Source organism: Myotis lucifugus, unplaced genomic scaffold (assembly GCF_000147115.1).
Source record: "Myotis lucifugus unplaced genomic scaffold, Myoluc2.0 scaffold_28, whole genome shotgun sequence".
Lineage (NCBI taxonomy): Eukaryota > Metazoa > Chordata > Mammalia > Chiroptera > Vespertilionidae > Myotis > Myotis lucifugus.
The window spans coordinates 1,161,679-1,187,885 of record NW_005871076.1 but is presented as its reverse complement, the minus strand read 5'-3'; the positions used below and the strand labels follow the sequence as shown (position 1 = coordinate 1,187,885).

At 42.1% G+C, this 26,207-nt stretch overlaps 1 protein-coding gene across 1 annotated transcript in view; it reads right to left on the bottom strand.

Annotated features, from left to right (window-relative positions):
* The window catches only part of PRELID2 (PRELI domain containing 2), a 61,566-nt gene that overhangs the window by 32,716 nt on the left and 2,643 nt on the right, over positions 1 to 26,207 (bottom strand). Inside the window, exons 2-4 of the mRNA XM_006086403.3 lie at positions 15,625 to 15,682; positions 12,833 to 12,906; positions 10,830 to 10,990 (exon numbers count right to left, since the gene is read on the bottom strand). Coding sequence (XP_006086465.1) covers positions 10,830 to 10,990; positions 12,833 to 12,906; positions 15,625 to 15,682 — 293 coding nt within the window. The remainder of the gene's footprint in view (positions 1 to 10,829; positions 10,991 to 12,832; positions 12,907 to 15,624; positions 15,683 to 26,207) is intronic.

Sequence of the window (26,207 nt, the reverse complement as noted above, 5' to 3'; positions counted from 1 at the left end):
TTAATTTCAGCCCTTTTTGAGGAAGAAGGAGGAGGAAGAGGAGGAGGAGGAGGAGGAGGAGGAGGAGGAGGAGGAGGAGGAGGAGGAAGGGGAGAAGGAAGAGAAGGAGGAGAAAGAGGAGGAGGGGGGGAGAAAGAGAAGGAGGAGGAGGAGGAGGAGGGGGAGAAGGATGGATGAATAGATCGATGAATGCATGAACAAATGGACAGGTAGGCCATGATGATCATTTTTATATAAAAACTAGAGTCCTGGTGCACAAAAATTTGTGCACTCGGGAAGGTCCCTTAGCCCGGCCCGTGCCCTCTTGTAGTCTGGGACCCCTCGGGGGATGACCACCTGCTGGCTTAGGCCCGCTCCCTGGGGGGATTGGGCCTAAGCTGGCAGTCAGACATCTCTCTGGCAGCCCGGGAGCCCTTGGGGGATTTCCACTTGCCAGCGGGGAGCAGGCCTAAGCTGCAGTCGGACATCCTTAGCGCTGCTGAGGAGGTGGGAGAGGCTCCCACCACCACCGCTGTACTGGCAGCCGTCAGCCTGGCTTGTGGTTGAGCAGAGCTCCCCCTGTGGGAGCGCACTGACCATCAGGGGGCAGCTCCTGCATTGAGCATCTGCCCCCTGGTGGTCAGTGTGTGTCATAGTGACCAGTCATTCCCAGTCATTCTGCTGTTAGGGTCAATTTGCATATTACCCTTTTATTATATAGGAGTGCCTGGCCATCCTGGGTGAGGGGCTGATGGCTGTTTGCAGGCTGGCCACGGCCCCCAGCCACCCAAGCTCCCAGTGGAGGCTGGCTGGAAGCAGGTATCTGGGGTTTGTTTATCTTCTATAATTGAAACTTTGTTGCCATGAGCGGAGGCCACAGCCGGCTCAGGGCTGGAGGGAAGCTTGGCTTCCTCCATTGCCCGAGCAAACAAGCCTCCTGCTTGCTCCAGCTCCGTGGCTGCCGGCCGCCACCTTGGCTGAGTTAATTTGCATATAGTCGCTCTGATTGGCTGGTGGGTGTGGCTTGGGGCATAGCGAAGGTATGGTCAATTAGCATCTTTGTCTTTTATTAGTGTAGATTATTCTTTAAAGGCTCTGTGTTACCAAGAACCATTTTCAACACAGGAGTATGCTAACTTCTGATTTATCCTTCACTTAAAGTCTCATTAGTCACCTGATGGCTTCCCTTTTCCCACACTATGTAACCTTAGTTCTTTGTGCCTTTTGCCCTAAGACTTTCTCCCATGCCCAAGCTTGCCCTGTTCTGTTTCCCTAAAGAGACATAGGAGATTCAAGTTTTCTTAAACCTGTCTTTTATCTGTTAAGTCTAAAGAAAGGACTGCATCTCCTTTATGATGTAATATACCTAGGTCACACCGACTCTTCAAAAAAATGCATTATAACAGTGTATATTTTCTATCAGACATTATATTACCTTCTAAGGTTGTTACTCTAAAATTTGTTCTATCTCTTACTGAGAAAACTATGGTAAAGAGAAGCTAAAGAACTTGCCCAAGGTCATATAACTTGATGTCATGCACATTCGTTTTCTACTGAAACCTGAAAACTCCAGTCCTGCTCATACCTCAGTTAATGACACAAGCATCCTCCTAGTCTATGACCTCAGAAATCTCAGCAACATGTTATATGGTTCTTTTTCCAATCGATCCATGCAATCAATTGACAGGTTGTGTTTGTTTTCTTTCTAACATCTCTCAACAGTCAATGTCATTCTCTCCCTTGTGACTGCTAATGGCTGAGTTTCAACAAATGGACAGCTAAAATATTAACAAGAAAATTTATGGGTGAATTATAGGCATTATTTACTTTGTTCTTTTTACTAATTTTCTATAATAAATATGTATTACTTGCCAATCACCAAAAATATTACTAACTAGAGGCCTGGCATATGAAATTCATACACAGGTACAGTCCCTAGACCTGGCCTGCGGTCATGGCCATCTTCCCTGGCTGCCCACAGCTGGCCCCACCCCCCACCATCACTCACCCCCGGTTCCCTGTTCGCTATCGGGTGATCGATGCCTGACGGCCGGGGGAAGGGACCGAAAGGTTGGCTATTCCTGCCCTCTCACCGGCCCCGCCCCCGCCACAGGTCACCCTCTATGTGTGGGGCAACCGGCAGGGCGGGGGCCTTGGCCTGGTGCTACCTGCATCCCCTGCCACCCACCCTCAGTTCCTCATTCACCATCAGGAGATCAGAGCCTGCCGGCTGGGGAAAGAGACCAAGAGGTGGTCATCAGTGCGCCTCATAGTGACTGGTCCAGTCTGCTATTAGGGTCAATTTGCATATTACCCTTTTATTATATAGAATAAGATCCTGATTATCATTTTCATATAAATAAAAATTATTCTTTAAAGGCTCTGTGCTACCAAGAACCATTTTCCACACAGGACTATGCTAACTTCTGGCTTATTCTTCAGTTAAAGTCTCATTAATTACCTGATGGCTTTCTCTCCCCAGGACCCCCACACTGCCTCCCAATGGGGTCCCTGTCTCCAGCAGGAACTCTACCACCCACACTGCTCAGAGTCAGTGTCCTACACACACACTGATGCCGTCTCTGGCTGTTTACTAAGGTAGAGAATAAAGCCCACATCCTCAGCTAAGATTCATCCATATTATTGCATGTAGCTATTGTTTATTCATTTTCATTGCTGCATAGTGTTCTATTGTTTGAAAATTCTCCAAATTATATATCCACTCTATTGAAGATGGACATGTAGAATGGACCCAGTTTGGAGCTATTATCAACGGTGCTATAATGAAAATATGCATAATACATCCAGGTATATATGTGCACAAGAGTCTCTAGAGCAGCGGTTCTCAACCTGTGGGTCGCGACCCCTTTGGGGGTCGAATGACCCTTTCACAGGGGTCACCTAAGACCATCAAAAAACACATATATAATTACATATTGTTTTTGTGATTAATCACTATGCTTTAATTATGTTCAATTTGTAACAATAAAAATACATCTTGCATATCAGATATTTACATTACGATTCATAACAGTAGCAAAATTAGTTATGAAGTAGCAATGAAAATAATTTTATGGTTGGGGATCACCACAACATGAGGAACTGTATTAAAGGGTCGCGGCATTAGGAAGGCTGAGAACCACTGCTCTAGAGTATCTAGCAATTAAATATCTTGGCCACAGAACAGGCACACTTTCTATTTTAATAGATTTATGCCAAATGTTTTTCTGAATGGTTGTACCTGTATTTTTTCTTCTTCATTGCATCAATGCCAATTGCAATGACTAGCATATGGTAGAAAATCAATAACGCATTAGGAACACAAGGATGGAGCAAAGAAGAGAGGGTAGGGGAAAAGAAGGGAAGAAGCAAAAGAAGGGGAGAAAGTGATAGTACATCTCAGTACTTATGTCAGGGGAATTGAACCAAATGTCTTAAGAGTTCCACCTGCTGAAGTCAGTAGGGGACAGCCTTCACCTGGTGAGAGATAAGCCCCACAGTAACCGGACAATTATGTAAAAAGAGGAGGCTCATTCACTCATTCACTGTGGACCAATCGGACATAATTCAACATAGGACACAATGGAATCACAACAAAGACAGCACAGCTCAAATTTCGAACACCCTTGCGAAAGTGAATGGCAGTTTATACCATCGGTCTCCTACTTGGGGTCATTTAAAATTCTGGTTCCTTCTGGATTGGGGAAAATAACACAGTTCAGAGGAAATATGTATCAGGAACTAATTCCCAGAGCATGGAATCACCAGCTCCGAATCCTAAATACAGCAGTTTACAGGAAAACAAGAGCTGTTAGTAAGAGCCTGTCCTTGAGGTATTGACTGGTTAGGTGTGGCAAACCTTGCCTAATTGTTTTCACGATGGAATTTAATCAAAGTGTCCGAGGGGAAATGAAGGTTCCACAGATATTCTTATTGTGGTGACATCTCCTGCAGTCTGTGAACTGGTCTGGTAGGAGGTGTCGGGATATCGGTCCCACCGGTGAATGCCTCGCTTCCAGGGCTGGCTTCCAGGATGTGTGATCCATGTGGCCGCACAGGCACAGCTGTCAGAAGGGCTGCCCTCCTATCACTATTTTGAAATTCTTAACCATTTTTGAACAAGGGACTCTGGATTTTCGTTTTGCACTGGGCCCTGGAAATGTAGGTCTGCACAACACTACCAACTGCTATGCCCTGGGGAGTTGTCTGAGATGCTTAAGAATGCATGTTGCAGTTTAGCAATATCTAATAAAAGCCTCAAATATACGCAAACCCTTGGACACATAACACCTACCGCTAACAATACTGCCTAAGCAAATAATCTTAGAGGAGGACTTAGGCCAGCCTATAAAGACATTCACCACATCATTATTTATAACAGTAAATCATGTAAATATTGCAAATGCCCCCAAATTAGGATAATAAAGCACACTAAAATATTTTATCCAATAAGTACATGTAATCAGCCACAAATAAATCATTTTTTAAAATGGCATATTTAATAAGGAAAGATGGTCCCAAATGTAATGATCAATTAAGGTAAAAGTCAGAATACCACATACAGGATGATTTCATATTGGTAAAAATGAGTAAATAAATTGCTCCAACTATAGTATGCTCCCACAGTGGAATGCTACACAGCAATGGGATAAGAACAAACTATCAATACATATAAGATGATGCTCATAGACATGATGCTGAGCAAAAGAAAACTGAAACAACAGAGCACAGAGTATACGGTTCCATCCCTGTGAAGAGCAACCCCAGGCAGAACTAATCTATAAGGATGGAGGTCAGAATATGGTTTTTTTTAGGGTCACTGACCAGAAAGAGCACATACCTGAAGAGGGCATGAACATGTTATGTTCTTTTTGCTTATGTGTATTTTGTAACAGTTCTACTATGAACATGGAATACACGTGAAAAAAGAAGAAGCATTCTATTTCAATGTAATGAAGAATAGTTAGAGCAAGATTATCCAATCTTGACCTATGTGAGGGCTGGAGGGTTTTCCTAACTTCAGACATGAGGCCGCTGAGTCATGCCAGAGCAGAGGGGAGAATCAAACAGAACAAGCTAGGAATGACCACTCCTCAGTTCCTCTCACCGCTACAACCCTCTTGAGGTCAGATGCATATTCAATGCAGCAGCCTCCACCTCCAGCACAGAAAATGCCTCAAAATGCCTCCAGCACAGAGCATTCCAGCCATAAATACAAACCAGGAAACTGAACTCAGCTTGTCAGTTTTATTTTCCATCTCTTTGCTTAGCTACTAATACTAGTCGTGCTTAGAAAGATGGAGAAGGCAGAGCCTTAAACTAACTAGACTGTCATCGGGTTCTGTCTATTGTCTCATGACCTCTAAGTTGTTCTGCATGGGATCCTTGCCTGGTTAATAAAATACTGTAATTTTTTTTGTTAATCCTCACCAAGGATATTTTTTACATTGATTGAGTGAAAGGAAGGGAGGGAGGGAGAAAAAGAAACATCGATGCAAGAGAGACACATTGATTGATTGCCTCCTGCACACACCCCAACTGGGGATTAAACCCCCAATCCAGATATGCACCCTGGACCAGGAATTGAACCCACGACCCTTTGGTGCACAGGCCAACACTCTAACCACTGAGAAACACCAGCCAGGACTAAAATATAATTTTAATACTGAAACTTTTTATTTACTACAGATGCAAAAAACTTAAAAAAAAGGAAAGGAAGGAAGGAAGGAAAGAAGGAAGGAAAGGAGGAAAGAAAGGAAAGAAGGGTAAAATGGCATCTGCTCCATAAGAAAACATAACACATTTTGGCATGAATCCAACTCAAGCCTCCCTTCTTCATCCTTACTTCCACTGATTATTCCTCTCTTGCATAAATTCAAGAGGACCCTAATCTGAGTTTTGCTGCTCTCTAACAGGGTGTTTCTGCTGAAAAGTGTTCACTGTTTGCTGGAGAGCCAGATGATCAGCTGCTCATGCTTTATGAGATTGGCAGGAATGTTGCACAAAAGGGAGCTCCAAAAGGGCTGCCAGCTAGATGCTTGCTCACCCCGGTGCCCACAGGGTACAGACAGGTGATCAGGGGCTTTCAAACTGAGCTGCTCAACAGATTTACCTGGAGGACTTTTTTTGTTTTATCCTCACTCGAGGAGATATATATATTGATTGATTTCAGAGAGGAAGGGAGAGGGAGAGAGAGATAGAAACATCAATGATGAGAGAGAATCATTGATTGGCTACCTCCTTCACAGCCCCTACTGGGAATCGAGCCCACAATCTGGGCATGTGCTCTTGACTGGAATCGAACCTGGGACCCTTTAGTCTTAAGGCTGACGCTCTATCTACTGAGCCAAACTGGCTAGGGCTGGAGGACTTTTTTAAGACAGTGATTTCCAGGAGCCAGCCCAAGCCCCCAGGACTAGAATTATCTCCAGGCTTACCCTTCTCCCTGAGCCCTGCATTAATACACAACTCAAAAAAAAAAAAAAAAGGATAGGAGGATGAAAAAATATCCAGAGGCATTCACTAAAATATTTCAAAAGCTCTTCCTTGGAAATGGCACAGAATGCTCTCTTGGCTGAACATCATTGTTTCCAGTTCAATCATCACCAGCCTTTGCAATAAAACAGCTTCCTCCATTTTTCAAAGTTAGTACTTTAAGGAATCACCCCACTTTGAACACAGCATTTATATTCACCATTAGTTCCAACAACAACTTTCATTTATCTAGTGCCTTATACCCTCCAAGTGAGGAACATCTCCATTTATTATCTTATTAAACCTCTACATCGCTCAGTGAGGGAGCTCGGCCAGCTTTATCCCTTTCGCCCAGAGTCAAACAGCATGCCAGCATCCAAGCAGCAACACCATTACTAGGTCTCCATATGAATGGTTCCAGATTCCCTCTACATCGAATTTCCTACCAAATCCTATTGGACTTTCCCCAATTGCACTTGCCCCTCCTGTTGGTTCCATCCCTTTTCACGTCCCTCCCTTCGTGCCCACTTCAGCCCAATATCTGTAACTCCTTGAGCAGATGGTCATTCGTCAGTCATTCAACAAATGGCCACGGAGCCTCTAGGACCCGAGTACCATGCTAGGTATACACTGAAGGTACAGCAGAATGGGAAAACAGAGACCTGTTACATGAGCACAAACATAAAAGGCAAGCAAGTATCTTTTGGAGAGCAGTCTAACTGAGCCAAAAAGAAGGCTCCTGCCCAGATGTCATATTTACACGGAAAAGGCCTGGAAATCCAGGTCGATGTGAGCACAGGGAGTCATGTTTTGGGACAAATACAGTGATATTTACTCAGGCTATTAGATAATTATACCCTCAAGCTCTTTATCACCAGGATTAGAGATTAGAAATAATACTGAGGTAAAGTTAACAGAGCCAGAATATTTTCATATCGCAGTGAAAGCAGGTTTGGCAGTCAACTAAAAAGGCCAGTGCTAAACACATGAAAGTTAACAAAATGTCCAATTTACTCCTAGAAACAAATAAAAAACTTCAGAGTAAGAAAAAAATAGATACACAAGGAAAAATGCCCCAAAATTAGGCCCTTGAAACACGCACATTATACTATTTGTGATTCACCAGATGAAAATTCGAAACTTGGGATGTTTTAATCCAGGAGTTGAAAAACAAAAATTTCTAAATGTTACCTACCTTATTTGTTAGAATGAAGACTATTCATACGAGTAACTTCAATTATAACGGAAATTCATTGAACTAAGAACAGTTGCTCATCCCATTCATTTAATCTATGTGTAAAGTTTGACTTTGGCTTGTTTCTTTCACTGTATTTCAGGAGAAATGTCTTTTTGATATTTTACAAAAATTGAATCAACATATCAGATGTGATTAATACATACTCTACTAGGCTGAGCACTTTGAAATCTCAGAAATCAGATCTGTAAGCGACAATGGATAAGCAGAAACTCTTAAGACATGGGAAGGTGAAGACATTGGCATTAGAATGCTCAATGCTGAGTATGGAAGAATGGTCCTGCTACTCAAAAGCAAAACCCCCAGCTCACAACATCATAAACAGAGTGAGTCTCCACTGACGGTGACAGCTTCAACCTTGCTTCAAGATAAGAGAAACCTTATTACTTATCGCAAAAACCCAAACAGCTACGGTGAAAGAGCAACACCCAAGAAAATGCTTTTATAAGATGATTGTCTTTTAGAATTGCATTACTTGGATAAGGTAAATGTCCATTATTAAAGACAGATCAAATGCATATCCATTATATTCCCACACAGTCCAATAAAAACTAACAAAAGAATAAGAAACTAACATATATTTTAAAGAAGGGAAGCAAACCCCAGATCATAAATGAATAAGCTTATTTCAGAATGTAGGGTTTCAGAGGGCAGAAACCACAACTTTGCCTTCTGAGAAATTAAAACAATGTACTCCATTCTCCACTAGCAACAGCAAATGCCTGTGTCCTGTTCCACATCTACACTAATAAAAGAGAAACATGCAAATTGGTGTCACTCCACTACACCCACCAGCCAATCAGGATGAGTATGCAAATTAACCCAACAAAGATGGCAGTTAATTTGCATATACAGGTGCAGAGCAAAGATTGAAGACAACCAAAGATGACTGAAGACTGAAGACGACTGAAGACTGAAGAGGCTTGGCTTCTCTGCTGCGGCCGGACCAAAGGCCTGGGTCCTGGGTGCCAGAGGAAAACCAGTGCCAGCAGCCAGGAGAAGGAAGGCCTATTGCACGAATCTTCGTGCAATGGGCCTCTAGTATTAAATAAAGCACATTCCTACAAGGGCTGGCTGTCAATTTTTTTTTTTATTTCTACTCTCCGATTTGGAACAAGTGTCCAAGGGAAAGCCGTGCATTGGCCCAACATCTCTGACTCTGGAAACAGGCAGCTCCTCAGAGCTCTGGCAGCTACAGTCATGGCACGGACCAGGAAGAAAACCAGAACACAGGGGATTTGGTCCCTGCTAAATGCTTGCATTAACTCTGGATGTTGTCCCTCCAGTGCTCAAATCTCATGCTGAACCTAAAATGGAAGGGTCCCTCCCCCCCATGCCTCTTGGATTGAGGAGTTCCTATCCCCGAGATGGTGCACTGAAGAAACTCAAAGTCACAACACAGAGCATCTTCCTGCAGCCTACTGGAAACAATTATAAACAGTAAGATAATACATGCTAAAGATGAGACTCGTGTGGATTTTTAAGATTCTGATAATAGCAACAATAAAGGTAGTAATACTAGACAGTAACATTTATTGACTACTCTCATTTGACTGTCACAGCAACCCTCGGAGGTAGGGATATTATCCCCTTCATACTGATGAAGAAACTGAGGCTTAGAGAGTGGAGTAAATTGTGCAAAGGCAAATAATTATAGTTCAGAGGTGGGATTCTACCCAAGATCTAGCCAGTTACTGTGGCATCGGATGAGAACCTGTAGAAGTCTAGAGGAGCCAGGTGGGCTGTGTGAATAAAGCAGGCTGCAGACTGTTAGACAACTGAGCCAGCTATAGAAAGACAAGAGACCATGAGGCTGCCTTTGTTTCTGCTAGCTTTCCACCTGGTTCCTATTCCATGGGAGGCCCCTCATGGATAGAGAGATCCCTGTATTCATTTGCATTGGTACGTTTCTATTGCTTCCAAAGCATGACAAAAACAATGGGCACCGAGGTGAAGAGGGAAAAGGTGTGTAATACCTCCTCCTCGCTAGTATACTCCAATTATTTTTATCCAGGTGCTCCTCCCTCCCATGCAATCCTTTTGTTTCAGGATATCCCTTCCATTGATTTTCAGACAGAGTGGAAGGAGGAGGAGGAGGAGAAAGAGAGAGAAAGAGAGAGAGAGAGAGATGAAACATCAATTGGTTGCCCCCACATATGCCCCGACTGGGGCCAGGGAGCGAACCTGCAACCGAGGTGCATGCCCCCTTGGCTGGGAATCAAACCCCATGACCCTTCAGTCCACAGGCCAACACTCTAATCACTGAGCCAAAACCAGCCAGGGCAAGAATAAATTTTATTATATGTAAATAATATCTCAATAAACCTGAGAATTAAAATTTCTCCTTTAGAGAAACATTCACATATGGCATTTATGAGGATCATATGCCTTACCAATATTGCAGTACTGTTTATAATAAAGAAAACTGGAAACCACCAGAACATCTGTCAAAAAGGAAAAAGCTAAATAGAATACAGTGTAATCATAAGGTGGAAGTTGATACAATAGTTCAAAGGAATATGGCATATATATACGTATATATTTATATGTTATGGATAAAGTTTAGAAACATTCTAATTAAGCAAAAAAGATAAGGGCACAATGGTTCACACAGAATGAAAGCATGTATGTAAAAGCAGATATATGAGACCATACTATGCAGGCTTTGTGAGTACACAGGTAGGTACCTAAAGGGATCTCTTCAAAGTCTAGAAAATTACTCAGCTCAGTGATGACACTCATTGCCTCTGGAGAAGGCAAAGACACCAGGATTGAACAGGGTGGCCAGAAAGGAGGTGAGCTCTGCCGTTTTCCCTCCATAGGGAAATCTACTCATTAATTACCTGTGTGATTAAAAATTAATGTGTAATTTATGTGAGAAGTAAACAGAGGTTATAAGTATGAAATCATAGGTGCTTTTTATTAAATTTATTGGGGTGACATTGGTTAATAATATCATATAGGTTGCAAGTGTACATTATAGCTTTTTAATACATGTGCTCATTTGTGCAACCCTGCACCCAACCTACATGTACACACACACACACAAACACACACACACACACACACACACACACACACATGCGCAAACACATGCAAACACACACAGAGGTGATCTTACCAATTTGGATTTTCCATACTTTCCCGGAAGACAGACTCTTCCTTCATGGATGCATACTGTGTCCACGTAAGGCAGTGACTCTGGATAGCCATGCTTCTTTTCTGGGGATTGAGCCACGATTCCTCTTCTAACTGGATATTGGGTATCTTTAAAATGCTCACCTGTTCAACAGAGGGAGGACAGCTTTCTCAATTTCGGAAGAGCAGGCTACATAAAGACTGCACCCAGAAGTGCTCTCAGTCTTGGATAATTAAGAGGAGAAATGATCCTAATATGTGGCTGTAAGTCCTTGATAATCAAACATACTATGACCTTACTAAGTGCTGGTGAGGATGTGCAAATGGCCCAGGATTTATGCAGGCCGTTCAGTCCTTGGCCTGATTTCCCTAACTGCTAAGCACTAAGCAAATTATCACCCTCCTCCGCGTCTCCTCTAGGGCTGGTTATGGCCTTCTTAAATTGACGGATTCTAACTGGGCCCACTATGGGCTCATGAGCAGGACGATACAGGTAAAATATTTTCTTCATTTTAAACTCTGTCTATACCTAGGAATGTCTGCTTTCCTAAGTGGAGGAGACATGGAAAACGGCAAAGGCAGAACTGTACAAGTCAGAGGTGTCCTTAAATTATTTAAGAACTGAGATACAACACAAAGTTGAATGCCTTTTTAAATAATAGATTCAAAGCATGTATATAGGTCAAAGGCAGGCAGGGCACGCACTTGGCGGGAAAAGCCAGTAAGAATTTGCTGCACAAATTGCAACACAGTTTACCACCTGGAAAATAAAAGAAAGCTCATTTTCATTGTCATATCACCCTTCTTTCCACTAAAGAATGTGACAGAAGTGATAGAAGCCGCCATTTTTCCTGCAGATGGCACAGCGATGTCATTTCCAAGCTCGTGGGCAGGAGCCCAGCTGGGCTCCACGTCACACACAGAATCACTTCCGGGCTGAAACAACCATCTGAGACATTTTTAAAACTGTGAATCAGGATGCTCTCCTCGTATTTCCTAATGATTCTAAAAAGGCTCTTGTCGCTAATCCCTCTACAGTTTGAGCAATGTGATTTAAAATTTCCACTTACCTTTTTTTCCAACAATCACCAGTGTGCTGAAGAATTTCAAGGAGAGAAAACAATTTGCTATCATGAAGATTTCATCATCAACACCATCACTTTACAGAAACATACACAAAAAGGCTTACGGAGAGCACCGAGAGCATCTGCTCCCTGAAATAACAGTCCTCCCTGAGAGTGAAACAGAACTGAAGCTTTTACCTCTCCCACTAAAGATCTGACAACATATCTACCGTCTGCCCACCTCTGATCACTCTTACTTAAGAGTCACAGCTAACCATGGACAGATAAGGAAAGATGGTCACTTGATGTCAAATGTCCAAGGTATCTTTAAAATAAGTGCAGACCAGCTCTATGTCCACTAAGAGTCATCCACAAAGAGAAAAACACAGAACCAGACAGGGAAAAAACTATCTCCAGGGGCATCTGCCAAAACTGAGGCTGGCCCTGGCTGGTGTGGCTCGGTTGGTTGGGTGTCATCCCATGCACTGAAAGGTGGCTGGTGAGATTCCAGGTTGGGGCACATTCCCAGGTTGCAGTCTCGATCTCCTGTAGGGAGCGTGCAGGAGGCAGCTGGTCAATGTTTTGCTCTCACGTTGATGTTTCTCTCTCCCTCCCTCTTCCTTGCTTTCTCTATGAAACCAATAAAAAAATCTTTTTTTAAGCATTATTTCTCATGCCTGACCTCAAACTGGTTTCTAAGGCAGTGAAAATGGCTCCAGGCAGCAGGCCCTCAGGGGTTCATGAAAAGGAGGAGGTAAAAACTGAGGCTGGATATAACAGACCTTTCTTCTCTGAAGGGCTATGAGGCAAGAGAACTGGAAAAGTTCTAACGCTCCTTTCCATCAGAAAACGCTCTTTTCATGACTATTAGAAAATTACCCAATGTTACACCAAAGCTGCTAACATTTTGAAATGAATTTACCTTCCTTAAAATTTCTGGAACCACATTCCGACAGATTGCAATCCTCTTTCTATAGATGATCCCTGTTGACACATCTAGAAACAGAAAAATTTTACACTCAAAAGAATATTTAAGGAAATGTATGCTTGTCTTATGATCAATAAAACTTTGAATGTCAATCTCCATTTCCTATATGTAGAATTTAAAAAACAAACAAAACATTTAACTCAAAACTTAGGGTCTCTGACCACTTTTCTGGGCCAAATTATTCCAAATACACTTATCTGTGATCAAGGAATATGTGTAAACAGCTACTCACAAGTGCACATTCTAAAGAGTCGAGGATAAAAGATCACAAATTGTTCACTGCTATGAACTATCAATGTCAACACTCCAATGACAATGGCCAGTGAGCCTCCTGCTCAACTCCAACAAAAAGAATAGTTTAACAACAACAAAAATGGAGAATCTGATTCTACCATCTTCTGCACCAAACATGTTTTCAAGCCCAGATTTCTGGCAGCAAAGTTTAAACTTATAATTAATTTTATTCGGCATACCTTTCTCTCAAAGGGGAGCAGACTCCCCGAGACTGGAACTACTGTTTTGGAAGGAAGTTTCCAGAACACCAGGAATGTAAAAAAAAAAAAAAGAAATGAAATGAAAAGAAAGAATGAAACCACTCAATAAATGTGAGTTCAGCTGGTGGCCACACGCAGAGGCCTGAGACGGAAGTCAGCACCAAGAGCTGGCGTGCACGGGGAGGAGAGTGGGCACTGGTGGGATTGTTTGAGCTTCTGGGATACCCGAGGGGCCATGTCTCTGAGATATTCCTCTCCGTGGGGGTTTAGGACACGGGCTTTGCAGCCAGCCTGTCTAGGCCAAACGTTGGCTTCCCCACCGGCCAGCAGAGGGCCCTGGGGTGAGCCTGCTCTGTCTCACATTCCTCATCTGTAATTGGGATGAGAACACCTACATCCAGGTTGTGCTAAGGATGAAGTGAGTGAATATGCATAAAGCAAATTCGAGCTCTAAATAAGAGCTGCTTATCGTCAAGGCCCCAAGAGGCCCCGCATTAGCTACCTGTGGCCGCACAACAAATTACCCCAAAGCTTAGCAGCTTAAAGTAACAAATATTTATTGTCTCACACAGTTTCCAAGGGGCAGGAATTTGGGAGCAGATTAGCTGTGCGGCTCTGCTCAGGGCCTCTATGAGGTTACAGTCAAGTTGTCAGCCCAGGAGGTGTTTGGGGATTTGAACAAACCGAAAAAAAATAAATAAATAAAAATAAAAAATAAAAAAAAATAAATGTGAGTTCAGAAAAAGTTAGAGAAAAAGATAAACTTTGAAGCACTGTCGTTTGCGCTGTGAATTCCTGTGACTAGGCCACACTCCTAGGAGGTTTCTCACGGCTCTGGCTACAGAAGCCCTGAACCTTGGTGCAAACAAGCTTCTGACGGGAAGCTGTTGACAGGGTAAGAGACTGATTTATCTTCTCTGCCAATCAGCACTCCTCCTGCCATCTCATCCAATGTTTGCAGCACACATACTGAAATGGATTAGCCACTCCTACAGGCAAAGATGCCCTGGTCGATGGTGGAAATTATAATTAATGTTCCTTTGCCACTCTGGAATATGCACATTGTTCTCTCATTTGATCTTCACAACAACCTAAAAGCAGGTTTATTATTTTCCCATTGAACAGATGAAGAGCCTGAGCCTCCAAGAAGTTAGGTAACAAAATCAGGACTTGAAATCAGGACTTGCCAAATACCAAGTTTCTCCCACACTGAGTGGAAGTACCTGAGAAAATGTGTGTTTTTTAATATTTTTATAAAAGTTGTGGAAGTGCAGAAAATAACCTCACAAGCAAAAGACAGTTTTCTGTTCACCGAGCGTCATATAATGGAAAGTACCATCATACGTTTACTCCAAAGGCTCTGGAACATGTCACATTGAGGGCAGAGTGTCTCCAAAGGTTTAGAGATGGATTGTGCCCATCATTATAGTTCCCTGCAGTGCCCAGGCCTCAAGTTCAAATACCAAGAGAGAAAACACTTCCACAGGAGATATTAGGGACAGAGAAAAGACTCTTACACTCTAGTCCAGGGTCAGTAAACATTTTCTGTAAAGGGCCAGGTGGTTTCAGGTTTTGTGAGTTTTACAGTCTCTGTTGCAAAAACTCAACTAGGCTGTTGTCACCAGGAAGCAGCCATAGATAAAATATAAACGAACAGGCATGGCTGAGTACCAATAAAACTTTATTGACAACAACAGGCCACACAAGCATAATATATCATCACTTGCTCTTGTCAATACTGAAACACAGTAAGTACAGTTATGGCGCCATAATCGATCACTTTACAGTCACATCTCACACACATGCTATTAATTGCCATCTCTAAAATGATATATGAATATGTTACAGAATATAATCATGCAAACTTGGACAAGTTATTTCTCTCTCTCTACCTTGGTTTCTTCATTCATTCAATAGAAGTAACCAGAATACCTACCCCATACATTGTTTTGAAGATTACATGAGTTAATAAAAGAAAATGTGGCTGGCACATATTAAGTGCTCTAAAATGTTAGATGTTATAACTGTCATCAGTGAATTATTAACTGAGAAAGTGGCAAGAGCATAGTAGGCAAGCCTTCTACTGCTAGAAGTGCTCAGTGCTCTCTTCTCTCGGTCACCTCAAATATAGAATTACACCTGTTTAAAACGTAGCAGGCTACACACACACCACAAACACACATCTTTACAAAAATCAGGATCAATGAAGTGACATAAATTCAGAGAACTTACCTCTTTTTTCCTCCACGGTGTTTACCGCGATGACATTTTTATCCATGGGGTTGGGATACTAAAAGAAAGCACATAGAGAAGAATTAGCATCCATCTTTCACCAAGGTGAACTCTTCTGTAGTAACCACAGTTATGCGCGGGAACAGTAAATATTCTCCAAGCAATGTCTAAGGCCCGTTTTCAATCAAGGGCCTTCATTTTACTACTTCAGCCCAGGTAAGTGAGAGGATAAAAACAGCTGGGCCTGAATGAACTCTAGGAGGAAGCTTTCTTAGATCCAACCTAGCCCTGGATGCAGAGGGGGAGGTTAGGTTAAGCTAATCAATAATTAATACTAGCAATATTGAACCAGCCTTAAATCAAGAGTGTTCTTTGTGCCAGCCATGGTGCTAAAGGCTTTACTCGCACCGTCTTGTTTCAATCCCCTAGCAGCCTCTTTGTTGTGACTTGGTTCTGTGATATCATTATCCCACCTTTCAGAAATGGAAACTGAATAAAGGTCAAAGAGCTTAGGGTCACCAGCTAGTGCGTGGAGAGCCAGGGAATTCAACCAGGCCTAACACAGAGTGAATTCCTTCACCACTGTCCTATACCACTGCCTGGGAGCTGGATTAGCATCACAGGAATATAATCCTAGGAGTAGTCTATGCCAGGTCCTCAATAAACAGTTTATTGATGGACTACATTCCCCCGAAGGACAGTTTGGATATAATAAGGCTGCTAGTAGCTACCATTTTTGTCCTAGGCAGTGTATATATTTTCAGTTTAATTCTCAAACCTATCCCATGATATACATGCTGTTTTTCCCCTTTCACAAGTGAGAATTAAGACTTGGATAAAGTAAGTAATTTTCTCAAAATCAGCCTGCTAATGACCACTAAGAGTGTAATGTACCCACAGATGCTCTGTTGCCTTCAATGTCCCATGTCCACTAACCTACACCCAAATCAGTTACTCAAATCCAACCCTTTCCATTGCTCAGATGCAAAAAGAGAGATTTAGGGAGCGGAAGTGACCTCTTCAAAGCCACAGGACAGGTTGGCGGCTGACTCAGGCCTGCTGAGCACCCCTTGGACTCTTTTCCCAGAGGTTTACTGCTTTATCATGTGACCAATTCTGAAAAGAAAAGTACAGGAAGTCTTATCCAAGATATCATAAGGGGGAGGTGAGAGCAGCAAAGAGGCTGGAGGGCAAAAGAAAAGGGTCCTCCACCCGGCAAACTTGGACTATAAGTCTTCTGAACCTCAGGAAAGAGTAGGCAAAATGCAGTGAGTGTGGGTCTCCCCCACCATGCACAGCTGGGGGCGTGCGTGCTTGTGAGTGTGAGTGTGTGTGTGTGTGTGTGTGTGTGTGTGTAAGAGGCTCATTGATTGACTGACTTTGAGTTTATCGAAAAGGTCCTTCACCTTCACACATTCTTTAAGATACCTGTGGCCCCAAAGGACACTGGATTAGAACTGAGGCTGAGAGCAGGAACATGGTCTGTCCCGGCCACTCCTGTATCTCTACCACCTGCACAGTGTCTGGCGCCAGTGGACACTCAAATATTCGCTGAATGAAGGAATGATTTGGCAGATAAACCTGACTGACCTCAGGGATCAATTTGAAAAATACACCTTACTTCTTGTTTGGGAACCAATCTGAGAAAAGCAATCCTAGTCCTCAGCAGCCTCACACCTCGTCATGCCCGGTGCCACAAACTGTCATTCACACTTCCATCCTGGCAACTACAATCCTGATAACTAATCAAAAACGGCTTTTTAAATAGTTATTCATTCTTTCATTCATTTTTGCTCTGGGAAGAAAATGCTCAAAATTATGATGACTGCTTTCTCAAAATTTAGCCTTCAGTATTTCCTGAAGATAATGTCCACTACAAATGGTTGGGTTTAGCTGTTCTGTTCCTCAGCCAGGGACCTCACATCATCTACACAGCACCCGTGAAGCAAAGGCAATATCTGAGATACACAGATGCCCTGAATTGTGTGTGTGTGTGTATGTGTGTGTACTAGAACTTTCACACTAATGTAAAGTGAGAGTACTTCCTTTACTACAGTCCTAGTTTGCTCATTTTTTACTCATCAGTACATCCTGACCAAATATTGTACATACAATGTAAGTTGTAGGAAGATTACTGAACTAAATTATGAAAGAGATTGCACATATAATCACTAGAGAAGGACAGTGATCAAAGGTCCTTATTACTTATTACTTATTACTTCAGTCCTTATTACTTCACTCAGTTGTCAGGGAAATTCCTAGAGTATAATAAACTCAGAAACATCACACTTTTACATAATTCTTATATTTGTTTACTAAGTCAAAGGGTTTCAGTTTAAATAATAGAGAAAACTATTTATTCTTCATTCAATAGTTTTTTAAGTAACTACCATGCCAGGCACTGTTCCAGACACTGAGAATATAGTAATAAAATAAACAAAATTGTAGCCACTTAGAGAGTTCACATGTTAGTTGGGGGAACAAATCACACACACACACACACACACACACACACACACGAAGAAAATAAATCAGACTAAGGAATAAGAGGGGAATAAAAATTGTGGAGTGAGGCCACTGTAAAATAAGTAAGTGGTCACCCATTAGATAATGCTTGCGAATAGCAAAAGTAAAATGGAAGTTTTATTAACCAAACACAAAAGATCTTGAACTATTCATTCCAGTAAAATCATCTGCAAGATTCGAGTCATTTTCCTATGCAACTACTTTTGGAGTTGGATAGTCATGAGCCTCACGTTTCCAGGCGAGAATGGGAAAAAAACATCAGAGGTTTGTTGACAACAGCCAAATACCATGACATAAAAGGCAAGTGTTTGAACTTGTTTAAAAGTAAGGATTTATTGTGCTGAGGCTCCCCCTACCTGGCATTACTTGAAATGATCTGACATCATCTTGTGGTAACTTGACTATTCATGACTTAATTCACAGAAATGTATCTGAAGTCAGATAAGGGGTTGAGAGAGGGAAAGCTGCTCAGAGAGGTGACAGTGGAATGGATCAAGCTAGGTCAGCAGCAGCCCACTGAAGACTTACTGAGCATCTGCTGCGGCCCTGCAGGGTGCTGCATTAGAGACTCCTATGTGTACTATCTCATTTAGTCACCTCCAAAACAGTAAACCTATGAACAAGTGTCAAGATAAGGAGTTTTTGTGTTAAAAGCACAATGGGATGGTGTAAAACCTGCACACAGCAAGGGCAGGCTTGGATTTTCCAGTCCCCCCTCCACACTAGAAACTCTCATGAAAGCACAGTGGTCTGATGACCCAGATCTCTTCCAAAAACCCTGCCACCCTTGGACTTGGCTCAGGGGATCACAAACTGCAGTGGCATAAGAATTACTGCATGGGCCTGTGCACCTTCGCCACGCATGCCATATTTTCTGGGTGACTTAAGAGATTTTTTAAGGTATATTTAACTTCATTTTGAACTTAGGATTTTCACTTTCTTCACAGAATGCATAAACTAACTCCTTTCCCCAAGATACCGATCTATTGCAAATAATCACTGTATGCATTACATGTATGTAACATCTAACAAGAGTAAAATGTAGACTCTCCCACATTGGCATAAAAACCTTGCTTTCATTTATTTTTTACATATTAAAAGGTAAGAGGCTGAAAACTTGCAAAATACTGGGTAAAAGCAAAATATACATGAAAACAAACACACAGCTATGAAAGTGAGTGGCCAAGAAATTGAGTCCATCTAATTACAGAAAAAACACTCAATACACGTGTGAGAGGAGCTTCATGAAGATATAGTATTTACCTTTCCTATTTATAGGAGGAAAAAAAATCCTATCTAATAAAGATGGAATATGCAAATTGACTGTAAATCTGCGACAAAGATGGCAGCACCCACAGCCAATAAGGAGGGAATATGCAAATTGATGCGACAAGGCGAGAGGCGGAAGGTGGCTCCAGCTGGAGTGAAGTCAGTGCCGGCAGCCAGGGGAAGGAAGGCCTATTCTTGCCCGAATCTTCATGCATCAGGCCTCTAGTGCATATATATATAAGCTTTCATAAAGCCTCCCCTTAAGATAGTAAGGAGTTAGTAAAGTATCAACTTTCCTAAAACCTCAGAAGTCAATACACTCCTCACCCCTCTCCACCTCCCCAAAAAGTCAATGACCTCAAAAGGAGTCATTGTTTACCAACTTCCAAATGGCATGATCCAAGAGAGCACAGGAAGCAGCTGAGCTGACAGATCTGTATGATCAGTTCTGCAAAGACAACTAAAAAAAAATCTGATATATTAACATCCCTGTTAAGCACTAAAGGAATCCTTGCTACCTAGGCTGCTAAAAAGAGATTTGGTGTATAGCTACACAAAGAAATCACTATGGGCTAGGCCAGCCGTGGGCAAACTACGGCCCGCGGGCCGGATCTGGCCTGTTTGAAATGAATAAAACTAAAAAAAAAAAGACTGTACCCTTTTATGTAATGATGTTTACTTTGAATTTATATTAGTTCACACAAACACTCCATCCATGCTTTTGTTCCGGCCCTCCGGTCCAGTTTAAGAACCCATTGTGGCCCTCGAGTCAAAAAGTTTGCCCACCCCTGGGCTAGGCCAAATTCCCTTTACAAGCTACATGCAATAGTCTACCTTAAAGGTAAAGCAAAGTTAATTTTATACCAATATCAATGGGGTCGTTGATTAATCAAAATTTCAATGATAAAATAACTAACATTGGTGAAGTGAATAGATATTTTGAATGGCTGTTCATTGGCCTTTCAGGCCAGTAAGATAATGAAGTAGAAAAAACAAAGGACCAGGAGCTAAGACATGCAGACCATGATGCTGCCATCTGAGAAGCCAGGGTAGGGGACCACCAGATGACCCTCAAAGGCCCTCTGGCTGGGAAGTTATCATGCTACACAAAGGCCAATCACCGTCACATTTCCCTCATTCATTCAAAACTGCCCTAATAATTGGGAATGACATAAAGAAGTTCTTTGAAAGAAATAGTTTATAATTGGGATACAAAGGAAAATCCTCTTATCTCAACATGTAATGCATTTATAAACCCAATGCATTAAAGATACAATCAAAGTCTCCAAAATTACTGACCAGTACTCTTCACAGCGCCATGGTTTGAAAGACTAATGAACTCTCCCACATCAGAGGAGACTAAGACATGAAAACTAAATGCAAAAAAAAAAAAAAAAAAGAAAGAAAAAAAAAAAAGAAAACTAAATGCAATGTGGGGTCCTGGATTGGGTCCTATTCTGGAAAAACAATATTAGTGGACAATGGCCAAAGTCTGAATAAGGTCTGTAGATTAGTTAACATTGTATCAATGTTATTTCCATGGTTTTAAAAATTATACATGGTTTGGGGAAGCTGGATAAAGAGCGTATTGGAATTCTTTGCTGTTTTTGCGACATTTAATAAGTTAAATTATTTCTAAATTTAAAATTAAGAAATAAATAACAAAATTAAAATGAAGTGACAAAGTGTTGAAACAGAATGAGTTTTAGAATCCAAGAGACCTCAGTTTGAAGCCCATCTGTGGGAGTCTTGGGCAAATTACTTTAATCTCAGTCTGACTTAGTTTCTTCATCTATAAAATTAGACAAAAATACCTACCTCCAAGAGTAGTTATATGAATTAAAGAAAATAATTTTATATAAAGTATAGCATCTAGCCCCATGCAGGTCCTCAATGAACAGTAGCTGGTTTTGCTACTAAAGAATGAATCAACATTTTTTGACACTTAGTTTCAAGGCTTCTAGAGATCAACCGAAGGACTTGTATGCATGCATATAAGCATAACCAATGGACACAAGACAGTGGGGGGTAGGGGAGGCTGGGGGGGGTGGGGGGGGATTGTCAAGGGGGCGGGGGAGAAGGAGACATATGTAATACTCTTTGTAATACTTTAAGCAATAAAACAAAATTTTTTAAAAAAAGGCTTCAGTCTTTATCTTGCAATTTACTGTGGTGTGGCATTAAGCATATTACTGGTATCCCTCTGTAATCCAAATATAGTTAAATGATGGTTTAAAACTATGGGAAGATATTTCTTCCTTTCCTAGACTAGTAAAACCTCACAAGCTATGCTTTAGCAATTCAGAATGTGTATAAGATACAAGTCTTCCCTGACACACCCCTCCCCACTAGAATTAGCCAAAGCACCACATCGGAGAAGTAAGAGTAGTAGAGAGAAGATTTACTTTATTAAAAAGGCATCAAACTCTAAATATCCTAAAAGTTCTCTCAGATTTATAATTAAACTACAAACCTTGCCTCACACTGTATGCCTGTGCTATGTCCCTGAGAAAATACTTATCGCAGAAAATCAATATATTTCCCTCTGTCCCCCTTCACAGTGAGCCCCTTGAGGCCAGGGCCATGTTTTAGTTACCTTCTCATCTCCCAGGGCACACACTTATTATGGATGTCTATTAGTAGACATACAATGAATGTTTAATTACTAGTACTTGGATAGTTTAAAATCTCCTGTCTTTTGTACACTGATTAAGCTAGAGCCTCCCTGAGATAAGTTACCAAGTGTACTTTAATGTTCTATAAATGACATTTTAAAAATAAGTCATGATTCAAATATGCAACTTTATTCATGCTCACTCTATCCTTTATTACTCCGAGTTAGTAAAGATGTCTGCAGATTACTTCTCTAGGCTTTTAATTTTTAGGTTCATGAAATAGTGTGATAAATTAATAGTAGTAGTAGTAGTAGTCGCATTACTATCATAATGTATAACAAGTACTTTTAAAGCACCTACTGTGTGCCAACATTAAGCTATGCATATGTATGTGCATTATCCAATTTATTTCTCCCAATTCCAGATGATAGCTTTTTATTCTTCTGATTTTGCAAACTGAGGCATAGAAAAATGAACTGACTTGCCTAAGCTCACACAACTACAAGCATCCTGGACCCCTATCTGATGTCAGAGCCCATGCTCCTCATGTGTGTACCATTCCCCTCCACATCGTGCCTAATCTTCTAGTAGAATTGAGGATAAGAAGGTAAAAGGGAACAAACACTATTACAGTGTGAGCCAAAAGAGTAACAGCCATTATGTTAAACTAGGCCTTATCATGTGTCACATCATTTATTCTGGAAATGTGGATTCACCCTAAATATTTCAGGAGCTCTGCAGAGAGAGACATTCCAGACAAGTAAGTGTCAGATTTGCAAGGGGGAAGAGATAGGATCAGAAATGGAAACGTTATTAATTACCCAATCAACTTTCTACTCTAAATGGAAATAGCATTCATAAATCCCCTTTATGAGTTTAAGGGAAAACACTCAAAAGCATTATGTTTAGCACATCAGACTGCTGGCTAGAATAAATAAAACCCGAGGTCACTGTTTAAGCAAAGAAATTATTTTAATCTGTCCATTTTATTAGTCCACAAAGTAAGGGCATGTTACTAAATCCCACACTGACTTGGTCTGAAATTATATAAGGCTAAATCCCAGAGGAGTGTTTCATTCATTCATTCAATAAGGATTTGTTGAGTACCTACTATGTTCCAGGATCTCTTTGGGTACTTGGGATACATCAGGAAGAAGTGACAGAATCCCTGCCCATGAAGCTTACCCTCAATTCACTCTTTTGCCTGCAGCATAGAAAGAAAATCAACCGATCAACTCTATGGTAAGAAAAACTGTAACTTCTGCGGCCTCGTTTGAGGATCAACAAGAAAATCCAGTCAAATGACTTTAAATTTCTGGTGTACAAAATTTAAGAAGTCTTTGAATCCAGCTCATGAAAGGTAAGCCCATTAAACAGACCCATGTGGGCTTCCAGAGATGAGTGAGCTTCTGGACGGCTACGTTCCTCTATGCAACTTTGGGTTCACTTGTCATGCAAGGACAGAACACAATATACACTGTCAAGTGCATTGACACTATAGTTCATGGACAGCACAGCTTAGCATTGGATGAATAAACCATTTCGGGTTTCAGAGTATTCCTCCACGAAGAGTTCGTTGAGAAACACTATACACATTTCATGAACAAAGAGTGCTGTGCTGTTTGTTTTCAAGGGTGCCACTTAGCTTTGAAAGCACGTAGCTATTATTTTGCCTGTGGTACCCAACAGGGCAGGTGTAAGAGCAAACACTTCTCAGGCTTTAAAAATAGTAGTATATAATAACTTGGAAGGCAAGTCCTAACATTCCAAAAACCACAGATCAGGAGACTCTATTTAAAATAGAACCTCCCTGGCGCTGAAGAGGCCTCAAACATACCATTGTGCAAAATCAGATCCAAGGCTTCCCAGAGATCCTCATGTGATTGTCCCTTCTGCCAAGTGCTTCCCTTTGAAAACACTATAAGACGACTAAAAAGGAAGTGTATTATGCCAAAAAAAAATCATTCAGACAACTTTTAGGCTTATAAAAAGCTTATGCTTGTCAAACTGCTACGCATTTGGTCTTCCCACAATCCTGGGAGATAGGTGGGGTACCTGGCGTTCACAGATGAGAAATTAAGATGGTAGGGTCACCTTAGATGGCCGTGCATGGAGCTCCCTGCACAAGGGCTGCCTGCACTAGGGCTACAGCCACCTGGAGGAAGGAGCACCCTTTTGTAATTTGCATAAACAGACCCTTTACTTTCCTCGAGCCCTGTTTACTGTGAGCTTGTGGAATAAGAACCCTAGGTGATGCCTCTTCCTAATTTGCACAAGGGCACAGCATAGGCTGGTGGAACTGTTTCCCTAAGCCACCTGTAAACTGCTTTTTTAAAAAAAAAAAATTTATTGACTTCAGAGAGAGGGGGGAGACAGATAGAAACACCAATGATGAGAGAGAATCATTGATCGGCTGCCTCCTGCACACCCCCTACTGGAGATCGAGCCCGCAACCTGGGCATGTGCCCTTTGCTGGAATCGAACCTGGGACCCTTTAGTCCGCAGGCCGACGCTCTATCCACTGAGCCAAACCAACTAGGGCTGAAAACTGCTTTTAACAGGGACAGCACAATGACTGAGTCCAGGTCTACTGACTTCCGGTTCATGGCTTTGTGGTAGGCAGTTGGACAGACATGAGCACAGCAAGGACGATGGGCCAGGAATAGAAGGTCACCAGGGCAGAAAACAAGGACCTCGCCCCCCCTCCCCCGGGTAAACTTTCCTTCCCAGGATATTGCTGGTCATGTGGGTTAGACCCCCTGACTTTTCATATCGCTGGTCATGAGGTTCAGACCTTCCCCTGACCTTTCCTCCCCTGACATGTCGCTAGTCATGAGGGTTAGACCCCCTGAGAGGCGGGATGAACAAGGGGGCCAGAGAACAGCCCTTAAGCATTAAGCCCCCAGGACAATGAGGTTCTGACCTGCATCAAAGACATCTAGGCTTTAGTTGTGCTTGGGATCCAGGCCCAGAAAAGCAGCAAAACCAGACAAGCACACCACAGCTGACCTCAGGACCAGCAGCACTGACTAATGATCCCTGCCCTGGCGCCAACCAATCAGTGGGACCACAACCCTGAAAGGACACACCTGGAAAACTTCTGTTAAGATCCTCCCCTGGGACCTCCCCTAAAATCGGACCCTTAAAACCCCTTAGGACAGAGGACCTTTCCCCTCCTCATCCTCCTCCTCTGCCCCCACACCCTCAGCAACATTACCTTTACCTTTCTCTCTAAGATCCAAGGGCCCCCTCTTTTGCCTCCGTAACTTGTTTCCTAAGCCCATTTCTTCTACCACTCACTTCTTCTTCCTCTGTGACTTTCTTCATAAACTTCCTCTTATGGTTTGAGTCTTGGCTCTGAATTCTTTCCTAGCCAGAACTGAGGCTGAGGTGTACTGAGGTGGCTGAACCAAGGTCCAGTCTGACCCCACCGGTCTAACTCCACTGGTCTAACACCTGGTGTCATTTTCGCCACCACGAACAGCTTTAAATAACATAAGATGAAGATTCTCACAGCCATTGGCTTTCCCAATGTCTCAGAACTAGTCACATAGCCCCTCCCAGGGATCTGTGAAGATTGCTTTTGAATAGAAACAACCGAAGTGTCGTGTTGTCCATAGTGTTGACACTGTCCCATCACTAGGCCTTTTCTGAAAATGTTCTCCTTCCCTTTCCCTGCCCCTACCTTCCAAAATGTCCTCCTCGGTCTTCATTTACTATGTGCCAGGCAGTTTGCTAAGTATTTTATAAGAATTCTTCTAGGTCCTAACTGAATACAGCTATATAGGTGACCTCAGGTTACAACACATGGCACAAAAAACCTCTCAGCTGAGCCCAGTCAACCAGAGAATCGTGAGAATCCTATCATTGGTGTAAGCCTCTGAATAACAGGGGTGATTTGTTACACTGCAGCAGGTAACTGAAACACTGTGTTTTCTCACCCTATCACACAGCCAAGCCATACCCTCATAGCAGGCACCAAAGGTGAATAAACCCCCAGAGAAGACTGTGGACAACAGGAAACTGAGATTAGATAGAGAGCATAGCAGAGTTGATTCAGAAACATTTTACTACCTCAGTACAATCAGTTCTCTGTGTCCAACCAACCATGGATTGAAAATAGTTGGGGGAGCGCGGAATCCCAGGACATTCCAATAAGCAAAACTTGAATTT